Source organism: Pelodiscus sinensis, chromosome 8, assembly GCF_049634645.1.
Source record: "Pelodiscus sinensis isolate JC-2024 chromosome 8, ASM4963464v1, whole genome shotgun sequence".
Taxonomy (NCBI): domain Eukaryota; kingdom Metazoa; phylum Chordata; order Testudines; family Trionychidae; genus Pelodiscus; species Pelodiscus sinensis.
In genome coordinates this window covers 62,192,119-62,215,183 of record NC_134718.1, presented here as the reverse complement: position 1 = coordinate 62,215,183, position 23,065 = coordinate 62,192,119, and the positions used below count along the sequence as shown (strand labels likewise).

Below are 23,065 nucleotides of genomic sequence, written 5' to 3'. Positions count from 1 at the left end.
ATAGACGTCTCATTGGCTATGTCTAGACTGCAGGCTTCTTTCGAAAGAGGCTCTTTCGAAAGCATCTTTTGAAAGAGCCTCTTTCGAAAGATTGCGTCTAGACTGCAGGCGGATCTTTCGAAAGAGCAATCCGCTTTTTCGAAAGAGAGCACCCAGCGAGTCTGGATGCTCTCTTTCAAGGAAGCCCTATTTACATTGAAGAACGCCTTCTTTCGAAAGAGGAACTTTCGAAAGAAGGCGTTCTTCCTCGTGAAACGAGGTTTACCACCATCGAAAGAAAAGCCGCGTTCTTTCGAAATAATTTTGAAAGAACACGGCTTGAGTCTGGATGCAGGGGAAGTTTTTTCGGGAAAAGGCTACTTTTCCTGAAAAAACCCCTGAGTCTGGACACAGCCATTTTGAACTGCACTCCTGCGATGGGATAAAATTTAACCTGTACTCCTTTTGTAAATGCTACAAAAATCATAACCATTCTTAAGTTGCGAGAGCTTTTGTGTGAGTTTGTTCATCAGATGTAAGGGATTTTAATCCATCTTTATTTGTTATCCACTAGATTCTGCCAATTTTAAAATTAGACTACATTAGACTAAATACATTGACCAAAATGCCTGTCAAATATTTGCCACTAATGTATTGAAAATAACATATTTATCTATTGTTAAATTTACTGCAGTTTTTTTTCTATTCTTATTGCCACTGAACTGCAATATATTTTAGTTATTTGGAGGTAGTTACATAGAAACTAATAATTGTATTTCATGATGGACGAGAATTTACTTTCCCCCTTTATATCCAGTAGTTTGCAGCATATTTAACTTGCCTAAACTATCATTCCTCTTAGTATATTTGAACCAGTTGACATTTATATGTACTTTGCATTTTGGATGTAAATGGAAAAGTTTAATGGCTTTGAATCTTGAATCAAAACATTCAGATTTCTCTTTTGCCTAGCAACATGACAGACACACATACTAAATATTTACAGACAAGAAAGAAATGAATACTTATGCTGATTTTGACCTAACATTTTCAAAAATATCTTCAGTACTTGATTAAACATTTAAACTCTGAAATAGGAAATGCATATCACTTAGAAAGCACAAAATATGGAAACATGACTAATTGTAAATACTCGTTTTAGAACCTTATCGCTTTTTGGGGTTGTATGCTCCTCTGTGTTCCTTCAGCTGCTACATATTTGAGTTTTGTTAAGAAGAATATGACTGCAACCATTTATTCTGATAGTTAATTTTAAATAAATAGATTTATGAGAGTAATAAAAGGTAAAAACTGTATAATTCCACAAATCCATTGCCATCAGAAGTATTGGGCTAGATCCCTAAGGGGAACTTCAGTGTTATAATACCTAATGTTTAATTGTTGTGACCCCAGGTGACTTTCATAGCCCCACATAAGGCATCTGGCTCTCCATATGATGCATTGGGAGAGCTACCAGCCTAAAAATGAGATTGACTAAAGCCAGTATGCTAACTATATATTAAACTAGCCAGGAAGAAATGCTGAGAAGATTATGACAAAATCCACACCTTTCAAAAGGAATGTCTCCCTCCACTTATGATTCGCAGACTTGAACTCTTGCCTGGATTTAGGCAACCTAAGCCAAATCAGCCTTTCGGTGTGTATGTCTTTAAACCACACAGAATCATTCCTATTCTCTCTTTCCTACTGCCTATAATGCAACATTTGAATCATTCACCTGGGTGGTAGATGACCTGGATCAAATTTCTGCTCCAAATCAGGCAGAAAGGGGGTTTGAACCTACCTCAGCCACCTCCCTTGTGTGTGCTTGAACCACTGGGCTCTTTGGAATTAGGTGCCTAAAGTGCTTCTATCTCCTTGTGACTCTAATCCATGGTGGTCTCGGTTTTGTATGAAAGAAAGCTTACTGAGGTGTCCGCTACAAAACCAGCTTTTGCCAACAGTTTCTACACTTAAATATAAGTGCTAATGTAACCCATACACCTGCTGGCTGTGGTTCACTGTCCCATCTGGTGTCACTTAGACCACTTACAGAGAGAGAGAATGAGTTAGCTGTACAGCCTTAGCTGAGAGCCAGCTGGCTTTTATCTCATGAGGTAAAGGCTCATGCACTAAGCTTCAGAGGTCCCAGGTTTAGTTCCATCTGTTGGCATTACACTAACAATAAACTCACTGCTGTGTATAACTACAAACCATCTGTAATCTTCTTGGAAAACCCTATCCTTGCCACAATGAATGTAGAAGCTCTTTACTAGCTGTCAGGAACACTATCCCTGATGATGTCACAGCACACCTGGTGGCTGAGCTATGTGACTTTGTCCTCACCCACAACTATTTCCAATTTGGGGACAATTTATACCTTCGAGTCAGCGGCACTGCTCTGTGAATCCGCATGGCCCTATAATATGTCAAAATTGTTATAGCTAACCTTGAACAACATTTCCTCAACTCTAGTCCCCTAACATGCTTCCTCTATTTACACTACATTGATGACATCTTCATCATATGGACCCATGGGAAGGAGATCCTTGAAGCATTTCACGGAGATTTCAACAATTTTCACCCCACTATCAACATCAGCCTGGATCAGTTCACACAAGAGATCCACTTCCTTGATACTACAGTGCAAATAAATGATAGTCACATTAACACTCCACCCTATTCCTACTGCCTGTTATTCTTACCTACATGCCTCCAGCTTCCATCCAGGACACATCACATGACCGATTGTCTACAACTAGCCACTTAGGGTATGTCTAAACTACATTCGTCTGTCGAAAGAGGGATGTAAATTAGACAAATCAAAAGTGCAAATGAAGTGGGGAATTAAATCCTTTCCAGCAGCCACACATCACACCTTAGATACGCTCAACCAGGAACCTACCTCTGCAACAAACCCCTTTGCCAACTCTGTCCACTTATCTCTACAAGCAACACCATCACAGGACCTAACCACATCATTTGCATAATTGCATCACAGCGGTCTTTCAAAAAAGAGTTTCGAAAGTGAAATCACAGTCTAGACAGTTCTTTTGGGAAAAAAAACCCTTTTTCGAAAGATCCCATACTTCTGAGGAAAAAAGGTTTGTTTGTTTTTCTGAAAGAACCATCTCTAGACTGCAATTTCACTTACGAAATACCCTTTTTGGAAAGACTGCTGTGATGAGATTATGCAAATGAAGTACAGGATATTTAAATCCCCGCTTCATTTGCACTTACAATTTGCCTAATTTACATCTCTCTTTCGACAGAGGGATGTAGTTTAGACATATCTTAAGATACAACCGGATTTGATCCAATCCCACAGACAGAGACAAACATCTATAGTTTTCAGGCATTCTGCAAGCTTAAGTACCCACCTGGAGAAGTGAGGAAACAGATTGACAGAGCCAGACAAGTACCCAGAAGTCAACTACTTCAAGAAAGGTCCAACAAGGAAAATAATGAAACACCACTGGTTATCACCTACAGCTTACAGCTTAAACCCCTCTAATGCATCATTGACAATCTACAACCTGTCCTGGAAAATGATCCCTTACTCTAACAAGTCTTAGGAGACAGGCCAATCCTCACCTACAGACAAGCCCCGATCCTGAAGCAAATCATTTCCTGCAGCCACACATCACACCTTAGAAATGCTCAGCCAGGAACCTACATCTGCAACAAACCCCGTTGCCAACTTGGTCCACATATCTATACAAGCAACACGATCATAGGGCCTAACCACATAAACCACAACATCGGGGGCTCATACAACTTCACATCCTATAAAGTGATAGGTGCATCAAGTACCAGAAGTGCCCCTCTGCCATGTATATTAACCAAACCAGACAGTTTCTACGACAAAGGATAAATGGACACAAATCAGACATCATAAATGGTAACACGCAGAAATCTGAAGAGGAACATTTTAATCTGTCTGGTCACTCAATCATTGATTTAAAAGTAGCCATTCCTCTACAAAGGAATTTCACTAACCAATTAGTGATGGCATAGAAAAAGACAGGCATGTAGTTATCATAGAAATGGCTAGTTGTGTGACCTACATCATTCTGAGTGACATATGCTGGGATGACATGAAATGAGACTAGATTATAGAGGTATGCAGAGTTGTAGTGTTTCACATAGTTTTTTGTATTTTGCAAATACGGGAAAATCTGTGGTACTGTCTCAGATGCTGCAATACCATGTCAGAGCAAAAACTGCTGTTTGCTGTGACTAAGAAGTTCATGTTACTGTGTTGAGAAACAAACGGGTAAACAGACAATTTTCTGGTATTTGCAATGATTTTTTCCATTTTTATTAAATTTGCAGTCTTATCTTTTAAAGCCCATATTAAAAATGGGAGGGAACAGTCTGTAAATGTGAGGGACTAGCTGAGAAAAGTACCCATAGGCCAGCATTACAGATTAAAGTTTTATAAGTGGAAATGGAAAGTAGTCTGTATCACACATTACAAAATGATTTTCTTTTTCAGGGTGCTCCTAAGCCAATTGCCATTGAGCCTTGTTCAGGAAACAAAGCAGCAGTCCTCACTGTATTTCTATGTCTACCGAGAGGATCATCAGGAGTTCCACCCCCTGGTCAATCAGGTAGGAGTCGCATTAGTAATCATTAAGATTTTGATCCTATAAAACATCCTGCCTGGAAATAACCCCAATGTAATGGAGTCAAGGTGGCATTTCGGTCTGCCAGACAAGTCGATTATGGGACCAGGACAAGTAGATAATGGTCAGTTTTGTATATAGCTGATAATTTTTCATTAATACGATCCCAGTTTAAATTTAATCTGACATCTCAAGAGAAATGACCATGTATATTTCATTCTAGTGAGCATTCTCCACTCAGCAGCTGAGCCCATCAGTTTCTTTCAAGTTTCTTTGAACCGAGAGAAATAAAACAATCCTGACATTACAGAATCCATTGGGTTTGCTGTGTATTTCCAGTTAGTCCTTTCAACCCCTTTCAGTCAGAATGCTAGCATTTCCGAGAATGCCAGCAAAATGAATGCTAGGGATATGTGTGTGTGTGTCTGTTTCATTAGTGAGGTGTTCACTTTGGAAATCATCCCAGATCACTTTAAATTGGCATTCCTATTATTAGTGAGTATTTCCCATCATAATCCACCTCATCTTATTTGTGCCAGATTGTTCTACAAAACTGTGGGTTGTGTCTTCTTACAAAATGGCCTTGAACAATAGTGCTATGTACCCCATTAATCCCTTTGAATGCTTAAGTATAAAATATATTATATTATATGGAAAATGGCCATGACAGAAGACATAGTAGAGTAACCTTGTACAGATCAGATCAGGTGGATTATCCTGGGTGTTGTTTCCAGGTAATGGAAATGCTGTTTCAAAATTCACTGCGATGGTTTCCAAAATAACTACCTCCATAATGAAAAGTAAGCTATATAGTATGTTCACACATACTGCTGTATGCTTGACCGTTTTGCTTATGAATAACTTGTATTCTTAAATAGCCAAAACTATATCCTCTTACCTTTTAAAAGTCCATTTGAAATGATAAAGTATTGAGTAGTGATGATGAGCAGAACTGGTTGCCCAGTGAAGAAATCAGCAGGGCCAGTACCTAATTCTCCCCCTTTTGGACTGATTACTATCTGTTACATTAAAAATTCCTTTCTCACCTTTAGCAGTGGGATGAGGACTTAGTTTTTCAGATGCTGCTGCTTTTTGGTGTTGGAATATCTTTTCTGGAAGTATATTATGTACATAAGGTGCCATGATGGAGGAATGGAGATCAGGGAGAAGGATGCACAGAGTATAGCTAGTTCACATTTTAACAAAATGAAACAAAGACATAAGCATGATTAAAGCTCTTATTTGTTGTCTTCTCAAGACAGAAATCTATTATAAGAAAATATTATGATAAAAACATGTTTATAAGTGTTTTTTGTTTATTTACACATGAAGTTAATCTGTAGTAGAAATTGTATTTGGCAAGTTATTTTTGAACCAACTTTTCTTCACTTTTCTCTTTCAAAAGATAATCGCCACACAGATGTTCTGTGTTTCACTGGTCACCAAAATAATGTAATTTCCAAAATAGCAGTTCGGTATAAAATGTGGGTGCACCTTTTTGAACATTTAATTTTACATCATTTATATGGAGTACACCATATTTATGTTCTTCCAGTTGAAAAATGGCATTGTCTCCTGCTTCTGCTTTATTTTATTGCTTGTTTTACCTTCTACTAGCTTCACAAGCATATATTTCAACAATATTCCTTTGTTTATTGCTAGATTCTTTGTCAGCCTTTTAATGTTTATAAATCTGTGAAATTTTTAAATCCCTTCCGCAGCTTTCATTTTGTTCAGGGTCAAAGGAGAGCAAAACTGCTTGATGGTTGCAACTGTGCTGATTCATCCATTAGAGTATATTGCTATAATCTTTTTTCTTAAGTGTAATGAATTTTGGTATTGGTGGACTGCTATGTATGTAGTCATGCATAAGGTAGACAGAAGCTATTATGCAGGTTTCTTGGCATACCTGTAGCTCTGCTAATTCATTTCATTCCTGTCCTGCAGCACTACCTGCTGTTTCATTCTTGGGCTTCCCGGGAGCAGACACTACCAACTGTGCCAAGCTGTTTGAAATTATATGGAGCTTTGCGCTGATAACATATGCTTGCTACGCAGTTGGTTTCCCTTAAGATCGAAGCTAGGTTAAAACAGTAATGTTTAGGTTGAGGGAAATTGTATGTTCAATAATTACACAATACCAAATAATTTTAGAATACTGTGTTACTTGTATATAACTTCCCTAGAGCTCCTTACAATATTTAGAATAAAACTGTCACTTTTTCAAAATTATAAAATATGACAATAATGTTGGTTCTCATTTTGTGACAAAAGAATGTGGGGTTTATTACTTATTAAAGTTTTATCATGGGATTCATAATTTTTCATTCTGGTTTTAAAAATTTGAGAAACTAGGGGTTGATTCTTCTCTCAGATGGCCAGGCAAAATTCTTATTGAAGTCAGCACAGTTGTATCCCTGCCTTTGACTGGAGGCGTCAGTCCAGAGGCAGAGTTTCACTTTTTTTCATGCTGCCCTTTGACAAATGTTTTGCTGTAAAGTGAGCCTGTTTTGAAAATGTAAAACTATCCTTCATCATTAGTTAAACTAACCAACACCATTAGTTATGAAATAATGCATGTGGCATGTTACCCACATCATTGCCAGCAAGCAGGAGAACAACTTAAACAGTGAACTGTGTAGGCTTTGGACTCTACACAGGGAAAATAAATAAACCAACCACCCAACCAACCAACCATCCCTTCCTGGGAGGCATTATGACTTCGCTTGGAAGTTGAGTGCATTCAGATGCTCATAGGAAATTCTCAGTCCTTCAGAAGAGCAGGCTCTCCTTGCCCATCACATAGAATTTTGTCAAATTATGTGCTGATTTCATGACACTCCACCTACAAGCCTCGGTTGATGTAACCAAACTCCTTTATTTGTGATTTAAAATAGACTATGATTAAATACTTGTAAAAAAAAAGGCAGTAAACTGGAGGAATCAGAGATTATTAGCTAAAACTCACTTTAAAAAAAATAAGGCTTTTTCAGTAAAGTTTAACTTACTAGTCACTTTGCTAAAAACTTTGGATGCCCTTATAATTGCCATCTTGTGTGTTGACATACAAGTACACCAAGCCTCAGGAATGTAAGAATGGAACAGGATCTAAACAGTTTAGTTGGCCGTATATTTAAAATAACAGTGATGGGAGGTTCACCCCACAGAAGCCCTGAATGGGGTAATATGGGTCAGCATGGCCCAGTTAACCTTACATGTTGCACCTGGAAGGAACCCAATGAATGATAAGCATTGATTGCATATGAAGTCCAGCTGGGAAAGGAGAAGGGCTAGGTATATAAAGTTAGAAAATGAGACCAGGTAAGGGCTACAGGGAGGAGGTCAACAGTCACTTCCTAGATGAAAGAGAATGGGCCAGGATCAAGGAAGAAATCCAGAGAGAGTGTGTAAGCACTGAGGTCCTGTCCTGGACTAGGTTGTCTCAAAAGAGGCCTAAAAGGGCCATAGTGTGAGCAGCTGAAGGAAGGAGGCTCAAGATAGGGCAGGAACTACTTCTGAGATCTAGCCACAAGGTACATGTGGGATGAATGGTACCTCTTCACATAATCACTTATTAAAAATAAATTTAGTCTGGATTTGAGGAGTAATGAGAACCAAATCCCTAGCGAGGGATATCACTAAGGTATAGATCAAGGAAGAATTTCTGTGATAGAAATTAATTTCTGAGTTGCAGATTTGCTGAACAGGTCACACACTTTCTCTAGAAGTACATTAGATAAAAGCGTAATAAGTCAAAGAATCAACATCCTATAGTTACAATAAGAGCACTTATTTGCACGTGTGTCTCAATAATCAAATAGAACATGCTTATTAATGAAAAATCTTTTTAATAAAATAGTTTTAACAGTGGGAGTTCTGGGATTCATCTAAGTTTGAGAATCCTACTTAGGGACTTCTTGTTGCAATGCCTGTAATTATAGATACCAGATGTAAAGTTAAGTAGACTTCTAAGAATGTTGCTACTTGTAAGCTATTCTCTGATATCTTAGAATAAAAAATAGAACTTCATATAATTTTGAACACTCTGGATATAGCATTCAGTCCTATATAATTGACAAGCAATAGCAGAATCATAGAATCAATACAATTGTGCCAGCTGCCTTCCCCTTCTTGGCCTATAAAACAATTAGCTCTGGACAGGGGTCTCTGTAACAAGGACTTTTGCTTGTGTTCTTGATTAAAATGTAAATAGTAATCCCTATCATAAGAGACTCGAGAATGTAAAAAATATGTTAATTTTCAGGAATTGTAGCATATTACATTTAAAGACATACGGCAAAAGTAATTCTGATGCTTGGAAACAGAAACTCAGATTAAGATTTTGCAATTTTTTTAGAAAATGTGTAAGTGCAAGCGCACATTCAAACATGTACAAGTAACTTGTGCAATTCAGTGAGGCCGCTAGCACATTTGTAAATGTACGATGAGCACAGGGGGCTGGACTGGATGACCTCCCGAGGTCTCTTCTAACCCTGTGATTCCATGATCAATTCAAGATCTTCCAGTGAAAAATGTTAGTAATTGATGATGATAGGAATTAGGGCAATAATATCAATTAAACATTTAAAGTATAATTTTAATTGTTTAACCAGTTAACCATGGAGGGATGGTACATTGAGGCTGGGGCTGGGGTCCCAAGGTGGAGGCTCATCCAGGCAGGAGACCCCATGGCTTGGTACTGCCAGCTGGCCCAGTATGGGCAGGAGGCTCCTGTAGCCTGATCCGCCATAGTTAGTAGCTGCTCTGGCCAGGCCTGCCAGGCCACAGGAGGGGGGCTGTTCTAGCCAGGCTGCCAACCCGCAAGTGGGGGGCTGCTCCATCTGGCCCGGCACAGCTGGGGATTTCCTCCTTCCAGGCCCATTCCTTCAGTTATCCAGTTACCAGATAAGCATGCTGGTAAGGCTAATGCTTACCAGACAACCAGTTAACTGGTTAACTTTTTCCATTCCAAATGGGAATAAGCTTTTACCAAACAAATGCAGAGGATGTTGGCAGTGATGCATGTTGATATCTTTATGCTGAATCTGCTATGGTCTTTTCTCTAATGCCAGTGAAAATACACAACAAATTAATGCAAAACAATATCATACAACAAAAGTGAAATGATTATAATAAAATATATAAAATAGCAATTAATTAAGGACTTGACCATGAACTGTGTAATAGCAGAATATTTCACATATAAGAAGGTAAGAAGATGAGAACCACAGGAAAAACAGCAGAATCTAAACTGCATTAATGAGTGCAGCTTTGTGGCCTCTACAGAACTCCAGTTACTTTTGTTACTTTGTTCCTTTGAGTGTAAAGGACAAGGTATTCAAAGAGCTTAAGGCTTTCTTCTCAGTGCATAAGACTGTACATCGTCCTTGATTTGATTTGTGACTATGTTACCTTTTGTGCACAACTGCATTACAATGCAACAGCCTTGTATCAACTAGTAAATCTCTCATTTAATTTTGGTTTACAATGAGGGCTATGCATTAATCACCATTAACTCACATGGTTAATGCAAAAATGAATTGCAATTTTAAAATATAATTCTGATTAATCAGTTTTAATTACACTGTTAAAAAATCAGATACCAATTTATGTTTACTAAATATTTTGGATGTTTTTCTACATTTTTGAATGTATTGATTTCAGTTACAGCACAGAAGGCAAAATGTACAATGCTCACTTTATATTAGTTTTCATTACAAGTATTTGCACTGTGAAAACAATAAAAGATAAAAGTATGTTTTCATTCCACATACTACACACCAAAGCAAAACAATGTAAAATTTTAGAGCTTACAAGTCCACTCAGTCCTACTTTGTATTCAGCCACTTGCTAAGAGAAACAAGTTTGTTTACATTTACAGGAAAAATGTTGGCCGCTTTTATATACAGTGTCACCTGAAAGTGAGAACAGGTATTCAAATGGCACTTTTGTAGCCAGCATTCCAAGGAATTTATGTGCCAAATTCTTTGGCTGATATCATACAGTATACTGAATAACAAAATATCACACAACTCACACATCACACCCCCCGTACATTACATAATATCACATAACATAACGTAGCAATAAACATTTATATAGAGTTGCATATATTCATGGTCTTTTAAACAATACAAAATAAAACTTTGTGCCTAAAGATAAAATGAAAAAGTTAGTTTAGATGTCCAGGGAAGGATAATTGGTGATTATTTATAGGAAAGATATATTCAGGAACATGTTTATAAACAAGGATTTGAAGGACAAGACAGGAATAAAATTAGACATGCTTCTCAGCATGGATATAAACACAAAAGAAAGCAAAGTTTAGAGAGCATAAAGGAAACAATGAATAAAGAAAATAAGAATAGAGCAGTCTATGTGGGAAGAAAATTATATAGTTCACTGAAGGTCAGAAGAAACATCAAATGTGATGATTTAAAAGATATAGTAGGATTCCCCTAAAATCAAAATAGCGTCTGGTCATCTTACAAATGTTTTAAAGTAGACACCCATCTCTCTGTTCTATGTTCATTTCTACTGTGTTTGCACATTTCTATGGTATCTGTCATCCCTCCTTCCTTAGGGTGTTTGGAGTTCTCTGTTTTGGAATTTGGTGGTGGTTTTCTTTATTTTTATATTACTGATGGAAGGTGAAATCTAGCAAGAAGGCTGTATATTTTCTATGTCACTATGATGGGGTGGACAAAGCCCGGCATCGCTGCTGGAGGCCTTTCAGCACCCTGGCCAGCACCAGGAGCAGTAGAGAGGTCTTCTGAGCAGAACAGAGTGGCAGTCTCCGCTGCAGCCAATCAGGGTGCAGCAGGCTCATATAAAAGGAGCTGCAAGGTCAGGCCCTGTCAGTTCCTTCCTGGAGCTTGACCCAGGCAGACCTTAGGGCTGACTGGGGAACACCAGAACTCTGAACAGCTGTGAGTGGGAGCTGGGTATCGTACCTGGTCAGAGCCAGATCCTGTGGCTGAAGGCTAGCCAAGAAGCCAAAGACAGCCCTGCAGAACTCCAGACAGGAAGAACTCAACCACAAGGCCCTAGAGAAGGCCTGGATTGAACAGCATCCTGGGGAAGTGACCTAGGGACGTGACAGCAGGTAACTGAGTAGGGTCCCTGGGGTGGGACCAAGAGGAGTGGGTGGGCATGGGTGTCCCCCCCCCAACTCCCCTACAAATTGCACCCTGGGGGGTAAAAGAAGAGTCCTGATCTCTGGCCACTTACTGGATGCTGCTTTGCCTGCAAACAGGTGAGCAGGGACGGTAAGATTGCCACCAAGGGGCACTCACATAAGGGTAGACTCCATTACAATCATATATTATTTGGATAGACTGGAGATAGGAGAAAAATCAAGGATACAAAAAACATCTAATTAGGAGACTTAATCAGGAACCCTTTTTAAAACTGTGGGAAATATGACCATATAGCATCAGCATTATAAAAGGATGAGAAGTCAAAGGATGTGTCTACATTGGCACCCTTTTCTGTAAAAGGGATGCTAATGAGACACTTCGGAATTGCAAATGCCGTGGGGGATTTAAATATTCCCCCGCGGCATTTGCATGAACATGGCTGCCGCTTTTTTCCAGCTCTGGGTTTTGCCGGAGAAAAGCGCCAGTCTAGACGGGATCTTGCGGAAAATAAACCCTTTTCCGGAAGATCCCTTATTCCTACTTTCTCCTGACATTCCTACTTTCAAGTAGGAATAAGGGATCTTCTGGAAAAGGGTTTATTTTTCACAAGATCCCGTCTAGACTGGTGCTTTTCTCCAGCAAAACCCCGAGGTGGAAAAAAGCGGCAGCCATGTTCATGCAAATGCCACGGGGGATATTTAAATCCCCTGAGGCATTTGCAATTCCGAATTGTCTCATTAGCATCCCTTTTACGGAAAAGGGTGCCAATGTAGACACAGCCTTTATGTTAGCACAACATGGGTAGTCTCATGAAGGCACTGAAAAATCCCACCATTTAATCCATGTATTATGAAGTGCCAGCATTGTATGTTATAAATTAGGATGAGCTAACCTAAATTAAAATGAAAAAATAACCCAGTGGTGAGAGCACTCAGACAGAATGAGGCAGACTCAGACCCATAGTCTCCTATAGACAACCATCTAACCTCAGGATGACTCTTACCAACAACCACAGGACATACCACACCCACCAATACCAACCCTGGAACTTTCCCTTGCAATAAACCCCATTGCCAACTTTGTCCACATATTTACTCTGGTAACACCATCACTGGACCTAACCATGTCAGTTACAAGATCAAGAACACATATTCCTGTTCATCCAGAAATATAATTAACGCCATCATGTGCCAACAGTGTCTTTCTGCTATGTATATTGGACAAACTTCTCAGACACTTTGCCAAAGAATTAATGCCCACAAATCAGACATCTTCACAAGGATAAACCAGTTTCTTTTCATTTCAACCAACCTGGGCATAGTCTTAACAACCTTACTACATGTATCTTACTTCAAAGAGACTTTAACACCAGACTACAAAGGGAAACCTCACAACTGTCATTCATACTTAAATTTGACATTTTATGAATGGGCCTTAACAAAGATGCTAATTACCTTACCCATTACAAAGATAGCTTCCCCAATTATTACCCCTAGTATCATTATCTCATAGATACTAGCCTTTCCCCTCACCTCCCTTGTGTTCTAAATCTGATTTGTCAGTTTTATAATGTGTTCACTTTTTTCATTGTATTCCTTTGGAATATATGTTCATGCCAAATCTCTTCAAGAATTTGATCCCACGAAAGCTCATCACCTAATAAACCATCTTGTTAGTCTTTGAAGTGTTGTATAGTCCTCTCTTTTGTTTCAGCAAGATCAGACTAACACTGCTACATCTCTATTACTATTCATTTCTCCAGTCTGCCTGAGCTATAACAGGGACTCTAACCTGCCCTGAGCTAAAGAGTCATTCTCATTCTTTTGTTGGCCCAAAGAATATTTAAGTATTTATATAAAATGAAACCGCTTCGAGAGGAGGGGCTGCGTGAGACCCACTAGAGAATAACCTGTAGCCAACTAGTTAGGGCATTTATCTGAGAGGTGGGAGACATGAGTTTAAATTCCTGCTCTGAATCAGGAAGAGTGGGGAGATTAACCCTGGATACCCACATCCTGGGTGCATGTTCTAACTACTGGGCTCCTGGGTGTCCTTGAAGGTTTCACTGGAAATAATTTAGGTCCTTAAAGAGCTAGGATGGGGTTTTTAGGATCTAGATTTTTGACTTAGGGGCTCATGGACCTAAAGATCTTTGTGGAATTAGTTGGTTGACCTTGCAATGTCATTTCACATCTTAGCTTCCAGAGACACATTATTTTGTTCATTTAACCAGGTTTGTTCCCATTAGGCTGTGTGGAGAGTGTGCACACATAATCCAATGGCTTCCATCCCAACCCCTGTGTGTACTATGGGACATCTTTCTCCTGACATTCACCTGTCATCCGGGACCTCTCAGCTCTCTCATCCCTCCTCTGTGTTCCCAGTCATGTCACCAAACAATCCATAGCAATAGGGATTAAGCAGAAGAAAGGTAAAGGAAAAACCTCTGAGCTGCTTTCTCCCGGAGATGGGCCTCTATGTTGTCAGGGGGACTCTGGGAGTATCAGTGTCCACTTCAGAATTAACTGGACCCCAATGCAAGCCTTAATCTTTCCATTATAATTCAGGGGTTCTCCACCTTCCTTTTGTGAGTGCAGGAGCTCTTTGGGCTGCCAATCCTTTCTCCAGGGCAGAAGAAACAGAAAAATACATTCCCTAATCCATCTCTTTTGTCTATGGTATGTCTACAGTACATATCACCGTGCTGTAAATTTGGTAATCCCATTAAAGCATATTTTATCTGAGTTACCATACTACTAGTGAAGTATTCAAAATAGCTCAAACCAATTTCTTCAAGTGTATAAGTGAAAATCAGAATTACCTGATAAGAGTTTAGGGTGAAACATGAGCATTAAAATTACTACTATCCTAGATAAAGAGGTGATTTCCAATTGTAGAAATTCAGAAATCAGTATACCTGTGACATCTAGTTTGTAATGTAACAAAGTCAAGTGCTGATCTCTCATTTTCACTTCACTGTAGCTATTTTGCAAATCATCTCTGTGTGTAACACTGACATATCCTGGTTGTCTGCAGGAAGAATTGAACCTGAGACCTCTGGAGCTTAGTACATGAGTCTCTACCACATGAACCAAAAGCCAGCTGGCTATTAGCTAAGGCTGTAGAGCAGAGTTATTATTCTTTCTGTAAGGGTTTATCTAGACTTACTTTCACTTTTGAAAGAAGATAGGCAAATTCAGCGGTAATTTCATATCTTCTTCTGATCGCTTTTTCGAGTTTTTTTTAGAAAAAGCTAGCAGTTTAGATGTGGTTCTTTCAAAAAAAAAAACTTTTTCCGAAAGAACTTTCTTCCTCAAAAATTGAGGTTTACAGGTTCTTTTGAAAAAAAGGCATTTTTTTTAAAGAACCGCCTCTAAACTGCTTGCTTTTTCGAAAAATACTCTTTTCGAAACAGCGATCGGAAGAAGATATGCAAATTACCACTAGATTTTCATATCTTTTTCAAAAGTGAAAGTAAGTTTAGACGTGCCCTATGTGGTCTCAGTGCCACTAGATGGGAAAGTATACCACATCCAGAAGGCGTGTGTTTACATGTGGACAGTTTGTGCTCATCTGTTCTGGAGATCATCTTATTAAAAGAGTTGCTTTCTCTTGCCTCCTAAAACTTAGTTTTAGGTGTAACTGTATTCCTTTCCTGTTTAGTTCCCTTCCTCCATTCTGTAGCAAATGAAGGAACAGACTTTGTTTATAGTATTGATACTTTGAAGAAAAACACATTTGTAAATGGCAGATGGTGCTGATGCTTATTTAAAAACATTTATGTTCGTACCTAACAACAAAGTAAATCAACATGATTCTTTCAGTAGCAGTATTTTTTATTTTATTTTATTTTATTTTATTTTATTTTATTTTATTTTATTTTTGCAACTTGCAGGATAAAGTCTTCACATAGAAAAAGCATTCACATTGGCGGCACATACGTTTCAGAACTGATGGAGTAGCTGTTCATTGATTTTGTTTGGCCTTATTTTTAGAATTTGAGGCAGTTCTGTTGTAAATGAGTTTTAAAATCATTCTAGCTATATCACCTTGATTTCTTTATATTTCTCAAACACTTATCTGGAAAAGAGATAAGCACTCTAATGTGAAGAGAAACATGCAGCACACAGTATGCCTTCTGTCTTCCACAAAGCTGGCCAAAAGTAGGCCTGCTGATGAGGAGGGAAAGGCAGCAACTGCCTCGAAGCCAGGTGATATAAAAGGGCTGGAGCTCCAGTCCCTTTAAATCACTGCTGGAGTACTGCATTGTGCACGCTGGGCAGCAATGAAGGTAGCTGTCAGGATGGAGCTGAGGGCTGCCTAGCCCCAGCAGCCACACCCCTCCCTGACATACTGAGGAGCCCTTTCCCTCCCATCCCATCTTGCCCAGAGGCCTGGAGTGGCTACCAGCCCCACTAGGCATTAGAAGTTCAATAGTTGGCAAATAATTGTTACCTGCAGTATCACCAGCAGTTTTAAGAAAAAGGCCCATGTGGTTTCAAATGTAACTCATGATCCAATGTAAATCTTTTACTGACTTTCCACAGTTCCAAGACCTGATTATTTGTCCTTCTAGTTTGAACCTTGCTACATCATTTAACACCCAGCCCTGCAAACACTTTGTACATATTCAACTTCATGCACATAAGTAGCCTGTCCGGTAAGGCAGAAGGGCTTCACTGACCTTCCGCCCATTTGTAAAACCATACAGAAAAGAGACACAATCTCCAGGCAAGTGCAAGTGGTTGGCTGTGGGAGTGCCCCCCTCCTCTGCGAATGCCCCCGCCATGATCCTCCAACCTCACTGGCACCCTTGAGGGAGAGGGGGGATCTGGGGCAAATCTGTCAGGGATGGTGCTTGGTCCTGCCAGGAGGGCAGGGGACTGGATTCAGTGATCTCTCAAGGTCCCTTCCAGTTCTATGAGAGAGGCATATCTCCATATTATTATAACCAATCCTGGGTAGAGGGAGAAACCACATCAGTGCCTGGCTCTTCACAGCTCCTGCCTCCCACAGCAGCAGCCTGCTTTGCCTGCCTGCCTCTGTGTTCTTAGTGGCAGGAGAGCAAGACTCCATATGAATCGCTCCCTGATTCCCTCTGAGTTCTCCCACAGCCTCCTTAGCTACTGACAGCAGCATCCTTAGCAGCTCTGTGAACTCTCCAGGCTGAGGAATGTTGAAGCTTCTGGGAGCCTTAAAAGGAGAGGAACATATATCTGTCTAGCTCAGGGGGTAGGCAAAATATAGCCCATGGGCTGCATCCACCCTCGTTGGAGATTCCACCAGGCTCACTGAGTGCCATATCCCCACACTCTGCTCAGAGCAGCTCCCTGAACACTGAATGTCCAGGGGAAGGAGGGAGTGACTTCACACACTGCTCCACCCCCAGTACAATCTGCAAGTTCTTTTAGTCGGTTTCCAACCACTGGGAAATGCCTGCTTGCAGGACAGGCAGCATGCGAAGTAATGCTCCCCCTCTGGGCTCATAGCATTCACAGCTACACATGGCCCCCACAGATAAAAGGCAGAGACCATGGCTGAGAAACCAGGTAGGCCAGGTGAGCACCTCCTGGCCAGATCCTGCCTCTGGCAACCTAGCCCCTCCCTCCTGTGCTCCTGTCCTGCACCTTAGATTGTTCATCTCTAAATTACATTTCATAATGTTGCTAAGCACCTAAATGCTCAAGGGCACAGCTCTCACATTCAAAATATAAGAGAGCCTCAATCTACTAGCATAGGAAGACAAGATTAATGTCCACTTACTCTAATTGGTAGGCTGGCAAACAAGTTACATTTTCAAGTGCTCATATTTTTCAGCGATCCTTTCAACTTTTCTCTTAAACTGAAGAAGAGAATGATTCCAACAGAAAATATAAAAGTAAAACAAACATCAAAAGCTTTCTGGTTCAGCTGAAACACAAAAAAGGGCCCTCATCCAAAGAAATATGTTCACAGTTTTTCTTCTTCAGATATCTGTTTTAGCTTTGTGACTATAAAAGAAAGTCAGTAAAATACAATAGAGAAAAGGATACACACTTCTGACCGAACTGTGGAAGATTTAACTACACAGCTCTCATTAAAGTCAAAGGGAATTGCATAGAAACTTATAGGACTTATACTGGATCAGATCCACAGTCCTTCGAGCCCAATATCCTGTCTCTGAAAGTAGCTAGTGTTACATGCTACAATGGAAGGTGCAAGAAACTGAACTTTAGATAGATATCCCCTATATTAGGATTCCTAAACCTTTTGCCAAGAAGTTGGCTTCAGCCCTTTCGTATCAGGTTTAATATCACATTCCAAAATTTGCCAGCATTATCTACTTTAAGTCAGGAGTTCTAGTTATATAAATAAATGGCCAGACCCCTTTGCAATCTTTTAAAGTTGTTGGCCTTTGTGACTTACACAGCTTAATTATACACTATGAAAAAATGTTTCATTGTAGCAGTTGTTTTTTTAATTTCATTGAATCGGTCCTTGGATGGTGAAACCAAGAGAACTGAAACATCCAATATGCCATCTCCATGCCATTCATTATTTTATATAATTTCATTGTGTCCCTTTTTATTCATCTCCTTTCTAAAGTAAATATCTTTCTTCATATGAGGTTTTTCAAAGGAGGAGAGAAAAAGTTTTAAAGACAACTAACATACATATTAAGTTCCTGTTTTAGTACTTTATCGAGAAACTATTGTACTCCATTTTACATCCAAAGTTTTTATATATCGGATGGGGAAAGTCCTGAGTCTTTCCGTTGCAATAGTGCAGTTTATCCCACAGAAATACAAATATTGGATAAGCAATTTATGTCTCCCAGTTCCAGTGTATGCAGCTGGGATTTTTTTAGGACACTACTGATTTAAAAAATGTTGTCTTTTATGGATAAGATTGTGCTCTTGATATTGAAGTTGCAGAAGCATTCCTTGTCCATTTACCAAAGTGCATGTGACAGCACATTATATAACCTCTTACGTTTACCAAAAAGATGTTAAAACTGCAGAAAAGATGGACCATTACCATGAGCTGACTACTTGGAGCATTCACTACAACATACGTGTTGTATAAGTAACAAATGTGTAGTAACAGAGGCTTGTTTTATAGACATGTCTGGTGCCTCTGAGAATAGAATTTTGTTCTAACTATATTTGAAGAACTTGCTTGGGTAGCGGTGCTATAAAAGTTTTGTACTGCTAAAATTTGGCCATACAGAACACATATTTAGTCTAGACAAGTGGCAGTATGAGGTAATATGACTGTACCCCGATGTAATTGACACAATGGCCGAAAAGTGATTTTTATGTTTGAAATGCTTTAATATTCAGTCAACATCCAGTAGGTGAAGCAGATGGCTTGCTGTTAAATTAGCATCATAACCCTTTCAAGGATAAAGTAATCTATGATTTAAATCTTTTAATAGAGTTCCCATCACTTCTTCTTCTTCCCTCTATATTTTGAAATCCTTGAATAGAAGCACCTGTTTTATAAACAAAAGACAAACCTTCACAAACCCCCACTAGTCAGACAGATTGCGAATTGCCCTGTTTCTTAGCCTTACCATCATGAAAGGTCTCATACATCACTGGGGCTGTACAATTGCCCACAATCTAGCTTCCCACATTTATTTTATCATTCATTTGGGTTAAATGCTTGTGTTAAATATTTTGGGGGTAAAGCTGTCCAAAGTTATACAGAGACCAATCATATTTATCATTTGATGGCATCCATCTGTTTATTTATGAAACCATTAAAGACTTATTGAGTTACCAGGCTATGTTGAAAATAAATTGAGTTATCATTTATAGTTAAATTCAAACCTTGCATCTGCCGTCTTTTCAGCTTGCGTGGTGTACTCTGAAATTACACTGACTTGCAGACCTACACTTCAAGAATATGTTTGCTTCACAGCCTTTTTATGCCATTTCAAGAGAATTTCTAATGCATGAGCAATTTATGGTTCAGGAAAATGTTGACAGAAGGATGTCAGCGCTTTCTGTTGTTAGTAGTTTAAAAGCATGACAGGGACAGTTCTGGTTTAAAAGTAACACTTAAAAGTTTGCAACAGTTCAGCTTCTAGAATATTTTTTTCTAAGCTTTTCATTCAGTATTATTCAACTACTGTAAGCAACTTTGGTTTAACACTTATGAAAGCAAATAAGTTTTTGTTATTATTAATAATATTTATCATCATCATCAAGTAAATTTTAAAAGAGAAAGACAGAGTGAAAGAGACTTTCTTGTGACCTTTTATAAATACAGAGGAAAGGGCATATAATCACATAGTCCATGTGCACAGGTGTTACCAAGCAATTTTACAATACTTATATTAGTATATTTAAGAAAATCCTTTTAAAAATATGTGCTGGATTGAGAACAGGGCTGGAAACCAAGAGCTCCTAAATTCTAATTCCAACAGTGTAAATGAATTCCTGTGTAGCCTTGAGCAAGAAATTTAATTTTGCTGAGCTAAATTCTGCCCTGACGTACACACTATGTAACCCATACCTGATGTAATTCCATCGATTTAATTGGAATTACATCAAGGATGAATATGGCTTGATTATCCTTTTCTCATGGTTGTTCTCTGAGGTTTTATTGTTCCCTTGAAAATGTAAAATGCTGTTGTACATGCGTTCTTTCTTTCTTTCTTTCTTTCTTTCTTTCTTTCTTTCTTTCTTTCTTTCTTTCTTTCTTTCTTTCTTTCTTTCTTTCTTTCTTTCTTTCTTTCTTCTAAATATGAAATATTAATTAATTCAGTCAATTTAGAGAAATGTGTAAGAAAAACCACACGCATATTTGGCATGGTTAAATATCAGATATGCTCCCAACTTGTCTTGCTACAAATAACTCAGGTATGTTACGGACAAAACCTAACTGATGACTACAAATCTATAATTCAATTTTAAATTCAATTGTAATGACCAATGCTTTAGCACTGGGTTGCATAGCCAAAGGCTATATCTAGACTACAAAGAAAAGTCGGAAAGAGGCTTTTCCGAAACTTGGCGCGCCTATGTGGTGCCAAATTTCAGAAAAACCTGCTCTTTCCAGCCATCCCTTCTTCCTCGTAAAATGAGGTTTACAGGGATGGTGAAAGAATGCATCCGCATTTTTTAAAATATTTCCGAAAAAGCGGACGTGTTCCTTAGACATGGCATTGCTTTTCTGGGATACCGCTGCAGTCTAGATGTAGCCAAAAGGACAAAACTTTCAAAAACACTTAGGGTATGTTCACACTGCACACAAAAAGAACACAGGCGCTAGTGCGCCTCCCCCCCCCCCCCCGCCCAGCAGACCAGGCTTTTCTCGCGGACGCCTGTGGTAGAGCAACTGGGGCGCTGCTGGGTTGGTCCTGCAGCGCCGCTCCTCGGCGCTACTGGACCAACCTGGCAGCACCCCAGCTGCTCTGCCCCAGGCGTCCTGATTCAGCCGCTGCTGGTCACTTTCAGCAGCGGCTGAATCAGGACGCCTGGGGCAGAGCATCTGGGGTGCTGCTGGGTTGGTCCAGTAGCACCGAGGAGCGGTGCTACTGGACCAACCCAGCAGCAGCCCAGCTGCTCTGCCCCAGGTGTCCCCAAGTCAGCCGCTGCTGAAACTGACCAGCAGCTGACTACAGGAAGCCGGAGGAAGAGATGCTCTGCCCCGGGCTTCCTGGAATCAGCCGCTGATCAGTTTCAGCAGCAGCTGACTTGGGGACACCTGGGGTAGAGCAGCTGGGGTGCTGCCGGGTTGGTCCCAGCAGCGCCGAGGTGCGGCGCTGCGGGGACCTACCCGGCAGCGCCCCAACTGCTCTGTCCCAGGCGTCCAGATTCAGCCGCTGTTGAGACTGATCAGCGGCTGATTCCAGGAAGCCCGGGGCAGAGAAACTCTGCCTCGGGCTTCCTGTAGTCAGCCGCTGGTCAGTTTCAGCAGCGGCTGAATCTGGACGCCAGTTCCGACTTACGTACAAATTCAACTTAAGAACAAACCTACAGTCCCTATTTTGTACGTAACCCGGGGACTGCCTGTAACTCAGGATCACACAACATGGCTAAAATTAGTAACATGAATACTTCCATTCAGACTGCACTTATCACGGTAATATCTGAGCACTATTCAGACATTAATTAATTTATCCTCACAACCTTCATAAGGGAGGAAAGCCTTATCCCCATTTTACAGATGGTACAGAGAGGTTAAGTGACTTGCTCAAAGTCACACAGGAAATCTGTGGTGAACACATGATTGGAGTGTACATGGGGACCCTAAACATGAACCCATTGTTGCTTGGTGCTATCTGACACAGAACAAACAAAAGTCGGGGGGGGAGGGGCAGAGGCAGGAGGGGTAGGGGCGGGAATTACCTACAGAGTTTGGTGGTAGATAAGCCCTTACAATCTAAATTGGGGAAATTAAGAGCCGTTGTGGCTGCAGCTTTAAGGGCTGCAGGGGAAGAGGAACTATAGAGTCCTGATGAGTGTGGACGGACTGGCCAGTAGGGCACCTGTGGGATTTCTTGGAGGCCCCTTATTTCAAAATAACCCCAGCTTCTGCATTCACACACGCCCTATTTCTAAATAGCAATTTCAAAATAGACATTATCCCTCGTAGAATGAGAGTTACAGATTTTGGAATAAGCTGTCTGTTATTTCAAAATTATTTTGAAATAATGAAATTGCTCTGTAGTTTCTCGCATTATTTTGAAATGAGTTCTGTGTAGACGCATCCTCAGTGCCTACCAGCAAAGGTGCAAATCAGTGTCTATTGTTGAGGGTCATTTTGTATAGTGTATCCTTCCACTAAGACTGAATGGAAAGATACTGTAACATGTCACACAGGCCACTAAATAAAACATCAGAAAATAGTAATATTTTATCACTACTGAGGACAACTAGATGCAGCTGAAAACTTGTGTGGGAAGGGCCATAGAGGTAATTACCAGCAACCTGAGTCATCTAGTTTCTGCCTATTTTGTATTTTGTCTCATTTACATCTTTTCAAATTACAATAAGAGGTGTAACAAAAAGTCATTAATGGAAGAAAAAAGTTTTCCAATTAATGTTTCTCTACTCTCATGCTGTGCAGAATGCTTAGAATAGAATACTGACTTCTTAAGAAATCACATTTCTAAAAGTAAAACTTTTTAAAGGGCTTTGTTTTATAATGGGCATTACTGGTAGAGGTTTGTAACTTGAATTCTAATCTCTTTTTCTGTTGGATACTACTTCAACCTCTAAACTACCATTCTTAATTGGAACTGTTCTGTCAGACCATGGCATCAACCTTTTTTCTGTTCAAAGCAGTTTCAGCATTCCAGATAATTTATCTGAAGGAATAGTTCTC

The 23,065-nt window shown here is 39.8% G+C and overlaps 1 protein-coding gene across 9 annotated transcripts in view; it reads left to right on the top strand.

Moving 5' to 3' along the window:
- ATRNL1 (attractin like 1) overlaps positions 1–23,065 on the top strand; it is a 1,022,331-nt gene that overhangs the window by 931,171 nt on the left and 68,095 nt on the right. For 8 of the 9 annotated variants that reach the window (XR_012905693.1, XR_012905692.1, XM_075935407.1 and 5 more), the window contains one exon: positions 4,478–4,592. Coding sequence is in view for 7 of the 9 variants with exons in the window: in XM_075935407.1 (XP_075791522.1) it covers positions 4,478–4,592 (115 nt within the window). In the remaining 2 variants the exon portion in view is untranslated. Of the gene's footprint in view, positions 1–4,477; positions 4,593–6,554; positions 6,795–23,065 lie in introns of those variants that run through there. The other variant, XM_075935408.1, reaches the window with a different exon arrangement.